This window comes from Salmo trutta, chromosome 13 (assembly GCF_901001165.1).
Source record: "Salmo trutta chromosome 13, fSalTru1.1, whole genome shotgun sequence".
Lineage (NCBI taxonomy): Eukaryota > Metazoa > Chordata > Actinopteri > Salmoniformes > Salmonidae > Salmo > Salmo trutta.
The window spans coordinates 58386904-58396971 of NC_042969.1; the positions used below are offsets into that span (position 1 = coordinate 58386904).

A 10068-nucleotide genomic window follows, 5' to 3' on the forward strand; every position below is an offset into this window, starting at 1 on the left:
TCAGAAGCACTTGTGATGGATCACGTTGGACCCCATCTCCTGGTACTCCAAGGCACTGATGCACATGTCTCCAAAAATGGAGAGAGAGGACAGGAGGGAGCCCCCCAGCCAGGCAGTATCCATCACAGGGACTGGCCCCACGCGGTCTCCTGGCGGGGCCAGAGCCGAGGCCTCCTCCCTCAGTCTGTGGCCCATCCCGGGAAGGAGGCTGGAGCCCCCGGCAAGGACAGCGTTGTCTAGGAGCAGCTGCCACAGGTCTGCATCGCTCTCCAACACAGAGCTCACCAGGAGACTGGGGATGCCTTGTGTTACCACAGTCTGAGGAGAGAAGAGGATTTCGGGCGCCCCGAACCTCTCGCTGCCAATCCTCAGCATCTGTCCGTCGGGGAGCTGGTAGTCCACCTCGGCGCTGCCGATGATGGTTGTGGCTGTCTCTGAGGAGGGATCAGTGGATACATAACACATCTGCTCCTTGATGTTGGTCACTGTGTCATGTTCCTGTGTGGTGCTGGAAAACTGAGCTCCGGACTCCTTCAGCAGCAGAGCCAGGTGGGCCGTGACATCCTGCCCTCCCAGGCCCAGCTGACGCACAGCGTGGGGGAGGCAGTGGCCCTCAAAAACTGGGACGGCGTGGGTGACGTCGTAGCCACAGTCCACCACACTGCCGGTCACCCTGCCTGAAGACAGCAGGGCCAGGAGCGACTGAGGGGCCAGGTACAATGCAGGGACACCCAGCCCCTCGAACATCATCCTGCAGGTCTTTTCCCTGTCCGACTTGGTGGTCAAGGGGAACTCAGTCAGTAAAACCGGGCTCTCACATGAGGGGGTCTTCACGTGCATGTTGAAAACATAGCTCCATATGGCCTCCATATCAGCCCATGACACCACCCTCCCACGCTTCATGGGACGAATCACAGACAAGTCGTCTCTCCTCCCCCATGCCTCATCTCCAAAGCAGAGCTCTCCTTCACTAGAGTTGCTCTCAGATCTGCAAGTGACATTTTTACAGATCAGACTAGGCTCTGTACTGCCTGAGGTCCCAACTCTCATCTGGTCAGTTCCATTGTCAATCACAATTGCAGTTGGCAAATGTGCCATTTCTCTCTCAATTCTAGCAGCAGAAAGTATGAAAAGAGTGCCCACAAATATGAAATAAAGTTATGCCTTATTACAGTCCCCCCTTCTCCATTCCTATCACTTTGTGATACATTACCAAGTACCTCGGCAATGAAAACATTCTGATTTCAGAACAGATTAGAACACCATTATGATGTCACAACCACTTTCTCCTCTAGTTACAATGTGCGTGTATCCGGATCGGTGACAATGGGTGAGTTCATTTTGCATCGCCCGGTGATATAGTTGTCATAGTATATGCTGATATCGAGGCGAGAGTAAATAGCTGCATTTAACTCAGCAGATAAGAAGATGAAATCGCGAGACTTCTGTTTGTGTCCTGTTTAGGTTTGCAATACTGACAACATTTTGCGTAAACATTTTATAATTTTTTTTTGTATGTATTTTTATTCAAGTTTTACAGAATGTACATCAATGTAAGTACAAAGATTTGACCATATCCCAACCACCCTCCTTCCCTCCATACAACACATCCACCCAACCCCCCTAGTCGCCCCCTACCTCTCCGCCCTACCTAAGTCCACCCACCTCGATTCCCTCCCTCCCTCCCAACCACCAACCCCCAACCCCCTCTCAGCCACCCACACTGATCACCCCATATAGCCAACCCATCCCAAAATTCTACAGAGATATCACAACAAATATATAAACAACTCAATACAGATTCAAAATACAAAAACAGAAATAAGTAAATGATCAGTAAACCTTAGACAAACTTGCTTGGACTGGATAGCATTATATTGATGGCTGTACCTATTATGTATCTCATCATGTATCTCATCAGAGGAGAGGCTCTGCAAGCCATTAAAGTATAATATAAATGGTTGCTGTTTTCTAACAAATGTATAATTGGAACCCCTAAGAGAATACCTAATTTTCTCAAGCTTTAGGAAGAACATTACATCGTTGAGCCATTGAGAAGTAGAAGAGGGCCGAGCAGACTTCCACTGGGGAATAATTCTACATCGAGCTAATAAGGATGTAAATGCAACAATATGGGCATGTTTGGGGTCCAAGGAGAACAAGTCTTCTGGAACACCAAAAACAGCTATCAAGGGACAAGGCTGCAGGTTCATTTCAAGCACCACAGATAAAGTTTGAAAAATAGAATCCCAGTAACTTTGCAGTTTAGAGCGTTGAATGAACATGTGACTAAGGTCACATGGTGAGACATGCCATCTATCACACTCATCATTTACATTTGGATATATGTCAGACAATCTGGATTTGGAAAAATGCACCCTATGTAAAACCTTAAATTGTATGAGACCAAGACGAGCACAAGATGTAGTGGAGTGTACTCTATCAATCATCCCACCACTCCTGTGTAAATTCAACACCCAGATTTGGCATGGTTCCCCAGATCCTCAAAAGGTTCTACAGCTACAGCCGAATGTCTCATCCTATGTTCAAGAAGGGCCTTTTTCCCTTTATTCAGATTACACCTACCCACTTTCGGTTGTTTGAAAAGGAAATAATCACCAACTTATCTTTATTTTTTAAACAAGCCTTAGAAAGTTGGTTGCAATTTCAGTTTAATCCACATGAAAAGACAGAACAAATAATACAACAAATATTGTGGTTAAATTCAAATATAGTAATTGTTTAAAAAAAACAGTATTTTTCGAAGAAATTTTTAAAAAAGGTATAATTTTAGTGAATGATATTATAAATAGGACTGGTGGAGTGATGTCACACATGCAGCTAACACAGACATATGGAAATGTCTGCTCTACCCAAAATTACAACCAACTAATTGCAGCATTACCACAAAAATGGAAGAGGCAAGTAGAAGGGGAAAAAGTAAGGAACTTGTATGTCGGCCCTGTATTAAAGAACATAAATGGTTAAAGAAAAGTGTGATAAATAAAAACATATACCAATTGTATTTAAGGACCAAAAAACTGACAGCTGTGCCATATAAATTTCAACATAGTTGGGAAGAGATTTTCGATGTACCCATTCCATGGCACATGGTTTATGAATTGATACGCAAAACAAAGGCGGATTCAAAACTTAGATTTTTTCAATTTAAATTACTATACAAAATTCTTGCAACTAATAGAATGTTATATATATGGGGGATACAATCTTCCCAGCTCTGCAGATTCTGCTGTGAGGAGGCAGAGTCATTAGATCATTTATTTTGGTATTGTCCATATGTAGCTCGTTTTTGGTCACAGGTCCAGGAATGGCTGAAGAATTGCAACATTTGCCTAGAACTAACGCTGCAGATAGCAATACTGGGTGATTTGAAAAGCCATAGTCAATCAATCAATAATATAATAATTATTTTAGCAAAAATGTTTATTTTTAATTTACAATCTGTAGAAGCTATGAGAATAGAAAGGTTCAATTGTTTTGAAGCATCACAGCACAGTTGAAAAAAATATGGCAAATAGAAATCCGAAATGGATGATGTTGAGAGATAGATGGGAGGGGTTGAATGGAGCTGAAGGGTGGGACTAATAACAAGATAACCAATGTAAAATATACGAGGTCTTTAAATTTATATAGGTTCAGAACTTTTGTGAAATAGCACAGTTACAAATAGAAATCAAACTGGATGGACATCAGAAATAGAGGAAGGACTAAAAACAAACAAAAAATAACAATTGTAAAATAGACTGTGTCTGTAAAATGTGAATAAGTTGAATAAATTGAAGGTAAAAGCCGAAGTGTTTATTAGTTTACTCCAATTGGGGGATCGGTGGTAGGGTTTGCGGGGAATAATAATATCAAATCAAATCAAATCAAATGTATTTATATAGCCCTTCGTATATCAGCTGAAATCTCAAAGTGCTGTACAGAAACCCAGCCTAAAACCCCAAACAGCAAGCAATGCATGTGAAAGAAGCACAGTGGCTAGGAAAAACTCCCTAGAAAGGCCAAAAACCTAGGAAGAAACCTAGAGAGGAACCAGGCTATGAGGGGTGGCCAGTCCTCTTCTGGCTGTGCCGGGTGGATATTATAACAGAACATGGTCAAGATGTTAAAATGTTCATAAATGACCAGCATGGTCAAATAATAATAATCAGAGTAGTTGTCGAGGGTGCAACAAGCACGTCCGGTGAACAGGTCAGGGTTCCGTAGCCTGCGGTAGAACAGTTGAAACTGGAGCAGCAGCATGGCCAGGTGGACTAGGGACAGCAAGGAGTCATCATGCCAGGTAGTCCCGAGGCATGGTCCTAGGGCTCAGGTCCTCCGAGAGAAAGAAATAAAGAGAGAAAGAGAGAATTAGAGAGAGCATATTTAAATTCACACAGGACACCGGATAAGACAAGAGAATACTCCAGATGTAACAGACTGACCCTAGCCCCCCGACACATAAACTACTGCAGCATAAATACTGGAGGCTGAGACAGGAGGGATCAGAAGACACTGTGGCCCCATCCGATGATACCCCCGGACAGGGCCAAACAGGCAGGATATAACCCCATCCACTTTGCCAAAGCACAGCCCCCACACCACTAGAGGGATGTCTACAACCACCAACTTACCATCCGAAGACAAGGCCGAGTATAGCCCACAAAGATCTCCGCCATGGCACAACCCAAGGGAGGGGCGCCAACCCAGACAGGAAGACCACGTCAGTGACTCAACCCACTCAAGTGACGCACCCCTCCCATGGACGGTATGGAAGAACACCAGTAAGTCAGTGACTCCGCCCCTGTAATAGGGTTAGAGGCAGAGAATCCCAGTGGAAAGAGGGGAACCGGCAAGGCAGAGACAGCAAGGGCGGTTCGTTGCTCCAGCCTTTCCGTTCACCTTCACACTCCTGGGCCAGACTATACTTAATCATAGGACCTACTGAAGAGATAAGTCTTCAGTAAAGACTTAAATGTTGAGACTGAGTCTGCGTCTCTCACATGGGTAGGCAGACCATTCCATAAAAATGGAGCTCTATAGGAGAAAGCCCTACCTCCAGCCGTTTGCTTAGAAATTCTAGGGACTATTAGGAGGCCTTCGTCTTGTGACCGTAGCGTACGTGTAGGTATGTACGGCAGGACCAAATCGGAAAGATAGGTAGGAGCAAGCCCATGTAATGCTTTGTAGGTTAGCAGTAAAACCTTGAAATCAGCCCTTGCCTTAACAGGAAGCCAGTGTAGGGAGGCTAGCACTGGAGTAATATGATCAAATTTTTTGGTTCTAGTCAGGATTCTAGCAGCCGTATTTAGCACTAACTGAAGTTTGTTTAGTGCTTTATCCGGGTAGCCGGAAAGTAGAGCATTGCAGTAGTCCAGCCTAGAAGTAACAAAAGCATGGATTAATTTTTCTGCGTCATTTTTGGACAGAAAGTTTGTGATTTTTGCAATGTTACATAGATGGAAAAAATCTGTCCTTGAAACAGTCTTGATATGTTCTTCAAAAGAGAGATCAGGGTCCAGAGTAACGCCGAGGTCCTTCACAGTTTTATTTGAGACGACTGTACAACCATCCAGATTAATTGTCAGATTCAACAGAAGATCTCTTTGTTTCTTGGGACCTAGAACAAGCATCTCTGTTTTGTCCGAGTTTAAAAGTAGAAAGTTTGCAGCCATCCACTTCCTTATGTCTGAAACACAGGCTTCTAGTGAGAACAATTTTGGAGCTTCACCATGTTTCATTGAAATGTACAGCTGTGTGTCGTCCGCATAACAGTGAAATTTAACATTATGTTTTCGAATGACATCCCCAAGAGGTAAAATATATAGTGAAAACAATAGTGGTCCTAAAACGGAACCTTGAGGAACACCGAAATGTACAATTGATTTCTCAGAGGACAAACCATTCACAGAGACAAACTGATATCTTTCCGACAGATAAGATCTAAACCAGGCCAGAACTTGTCCATGTAGACCAATTTGGGTTTCCAATCTCTCCAAAAGAATGTGGTGATCGATGGTATCAAAAGCGGCACTAAGATCTAGGAGCACGAGGACAGATGCAGAGCCTCGGTCTGACGTCATTAAAGGGTCATTTACCACCTTCACAAGTGCAGTCTCAGTGCTATGATGGGGTCTAAAACCAGACTGAAGCGTTTCGTATACATTGTTTGTCTTCAGGAAGGCAGTGAGTTGCTGTGCAACAGCTTTTTCTAAAATTTTTGAGAGGAATGGAAGATTCGATATAGGCCGATAGTTTTTTATAATTTCTGGGTCAAGATTCGGCTTTTTCAAGAGAGGCTTTATTACTGCCACTTTTAGTGAGCTTGGTACACATCCGGTGGATAGAGAGCCGTTTATTATGTTCAACATAGGAGGGCCAAGCACAGGAAGCAGCTTTCAGTAGTTTAGTTGGAATAGGGTCCAGTATGCAGCTTGATGGTTTGGAGGCCATGATTATTTTCATCATTGTGTCAAGAGATATAGTACTAAAACACTTTAGTATCTCCCTTGATCCTAGGACCTGGCAGAGTTGTGCAGACTCAGGACAATGGAGCTTTGGAGGAATACCCAGATTTAAAGAGGAGTCCGTAATTTGCTTTCTAATGATCATGATCTTTTCCTCAAAGAAGTTCATAAATGTATTACTGCTGAAGTGAAAGCCATCCTCCATTTGCGAATGCTGCTTTTTAGTTAGCTTTGCGACAGTATCAAAAAGAAATTTAGGATTGTTCTTATCTTCCTCAATTAAGTTGGAAAAATAGGATGATCGAGCAGCAGTGAGGGCTCTTTGATACTGCACGGTACTGTCTTTCCAAGCTAGTCGGAAGACTTCCAGTTTGGTGTGGCGCCATTTCCGTTCCAATTTTCTGGAAGCTTGCTTCAGAGCTCGTGTATTTTCTGTATACCAGGGAGCTAGTTTCTTATGACAGATGTTTTTAATTTTTAGGGGTGCAACTGCATCTAGGGTATTGCGCAAGGTTAAATTGAGTTCCTCGGTTAGGTGGTTAACTGATTTTTGTCCTCTGACGTCCTTGGGTAGGCAGAGGGAGTCTGGAAGGGCATCAAGGAATCTTTGGGTTGTCTGAGAATTTAAAGCACGACTTTTAATGCTCCTTGGTTGGGGTCTGAGCAGATTATTTGTTGCAATTGTAAACGCAATAAAATGGTGGTCCGATAATCCAGGATTATGAGGAAAAACATTAAGATCCACAACATTTATTCCATGGGACAAAACTAGGTCCAGAGTATGACTGTGGCAGTGAGTAGGTCCAGAGACATGTTGGACAAAACCCACTGAGTCGACGATGGCTCCGAAAGCCTTTTGGAGTGGGTCTGTGGACTTTTCCATGTGAATATTAAAGTCACCAAAAATTAGAAAATTATCTGCTATGACTACAAGATCCGATAGGAATTCAGGGAACTCAGTGAGGAACACTGCATATGGCCCAGGAGGCCTGTAAACAGTAGCTATAAAAAGTGAGTGAGTAGGCTGCATAGATTTCATGACTAGAAGCTCAAAAGACAAAAACGTCATTGTTTTTTTTTGTAAATTGAAATTTGCTATCGTAGATGTTAGCAACACCTCCGCCTTTGCAGGATGCACGGGGGGTATGGTCACTAGTGTAACCAGGGGGTGAGGCCTCATTTAACACAGTAAATTCATCAGGCTTAAGCCATGTTTCGGTCAGGCCAATCACATCAAGATTATGATCAGTGATTAGTTCATTGACTATAACTGCCTTGGAAGTGAGGGATCTAACATTAAGTAACCCAATTTTGAGATGTGAAGTATCTATAAAGTATATATAAAGGTATATTCTTTAAAAAAGTATGTATGTCTATATAGGTATGTGTATGTATATATGTGTATATGTATGCATGCGTGTATGGATATATATATTTACCCCAAAAACATATGGGGGATTGGAAATTATGCAGACAATTACATTGATATTCTTTCCGCAATATTAAGCTGATCCACCCCTAAAAAAAATAAAAAATAAAAAGGTTCTACAGCTGCACCATCGAGAGCATCCTGACCGGTTGCATCACCGCCTGTTATGGCAACTGCTCGGCATCTGACCGTAAGGCGCTACAGAGGGTAGTCTTCCTGCCATCCAGGACCTATATAATAGGCGGTGTCAGAGGAAAATTGTCAGAGACTCCAGTCACCCAAGTTATAGACTGTTTTCTCTGCTACCGCATGGCAAGCAATGCCAGAGCACGAAGTCTAGGACCAAAAGCCCTAAGACTGATGAACAATTCATAAAATCGCCACCGGACAATTTACATTGACCCCCCTCCCTTTTGTACACTACTGCTACTCGCTGTTTGTTTGTTACCTATACATAGTCACTTCGCCCCCACCGACATGTACAGATTACCGCAACTAGCCTGTACCCCCGCACACTGACTCGGTACCGGTGCCTCCTGTATATAGCCTCGTTATGTTATTCTTATTGTTACTTTTTATTATTACTTTTTTTTAATATACTTGGTAAATATTATATTTTTCTTGAACTGCACTGTTGGTTAAGGGATTGTAAGTAAGCATTTCACGGTAAAGTCTACACTTGTTGTATTTGGCGCATGAGACAAATAAAGTTTGATTTAATTTTGTTGGTGGAGTGTTTGTCCAATGACAAGACACACAGATAGATCTGAGAAATGACTGGATTATGTCGAGGTAATAGAGTCAATATGCCATCCCAGGGTTGGCAAGTGGGTGGAGCAGGGAAGCCAGAAAATGGGGAGGAGAGACAATGCCTAATTTGAAGGTAACGGAAAAAGTGAGATGGAGGCAAAGAGTATTTAGAGGCCAGGTTGGGAAAAAAATTATATTTACATATAAGTCTTGGAAGGACTTAATACCTTTCCTTGTCCAGTAAGAGAAAGCATTATCTATTAGAGAAGCAGGGAATAAGTGATTCTTATCAATAGGACCCATAGTAGATGCAGCGGAGAATTTAAAATGTCGCCGAAACTGGTACCAAATCTTAAGTGTGGAAAGCACTACAGGATTGCGAGTATAGAGAGAGGGGCATGTTGGGAGAGAAGAGCAGAGTAAAGCAGGAAGAGAAGCAGAATACAAGAATGTGCCTCTAGGTGGCACCATGGGGTGTCTGGAGCATGTAATCAGAATGGCAATTTCTGGAAGTTGGCTGCCCGGTAATAGTATAAAAAGTTGGTTAGTGTCAGCCATCCACTAAACTTGCATCTCTGAAGAAAAGATCTACTGACTCTGGGTACCTTTCCTCTCCAGATAAATGTGGTAACAGCCTGATTGATTGACTTAAAAAACCCACTTTGGTAAAAACAATGGGATAGATGGAAATAGATGAAGACATTTGGGTAAACTGTTCATTTTTACAGCATTAATCCTTCCTATAAGTGAAACTGGAAATCAGTTTTCATTTGCGCAAGAAGGGGAGCAAAGCTTGCAGAAAAAAGGGCATGTAATGAACGAGTTATGTTCAACTGGAAGGGCAAGTCCGTCTGCTGGAGCTGTAGAGCTGCTGGATTGATTGGGAAACACTCACTTTTCTGGAGATTCAAATCAAATCTTATTAGTCACATGCGCAGAATACAACACCTTACAGTGAAATGCTTACTTACGAGCCCCTAACCAACAATGCAGTTTCAAAAGAATTCGGATAAGAATAAGAGATAAAAGTAACAAGTAATTAAAGAGCAGCAGGAAATTAACAATAGCGAGACTAAATACAGGGGGGTACCGATACAGAGTCAATGTGCAGGGGCACAGGTTATTTGAGGTAGTATGTACATGTAGGTAGAGTTATTAAAGTGACTATGCATAGATGACAACAGAGAGTAGCAGTGGTGTAAAGAGGGGGAGATAGGGGACAATGCAAATAGTTTGGGTAGCCATTTGATTAGATGTTCAGGAGTCTTATGGCTTGGGCGTAGAAGCTGTTTAGAAGCCTCTTGGACCTTGACTTAGTGCTCCGGTACCGCTTGCCGTGCGGGAGCAGAGAGAACAGTCTATGACTAGGGTGGTTGGAGTCTTTGACAATTTTTAGGGCCTTCCTCTGACACCGCCTGC

At 42.9% G+C, this 10068-nt stretch overlaps 1 protein-coding gene across 1 annotated transcript; it reads right to left on the bottom strand.

Annotated features, from left to right (window-relative positions):
• On the bottom strand, positions 1-1143 carry LOC115206791 (actin-3-like). Its single transcript, XM_029773987.1, has one exon. The coding sequence runs from the start codon at positions 1096-1098 to the stop codon at positions 1-3; it is 1098 nt and encodes a 365-aa protein (XP_029629847.1). The 5' UTR covers positions 1099-1143.
• Positions 1144-10068: the final 8925 nt, after the last annotated feature.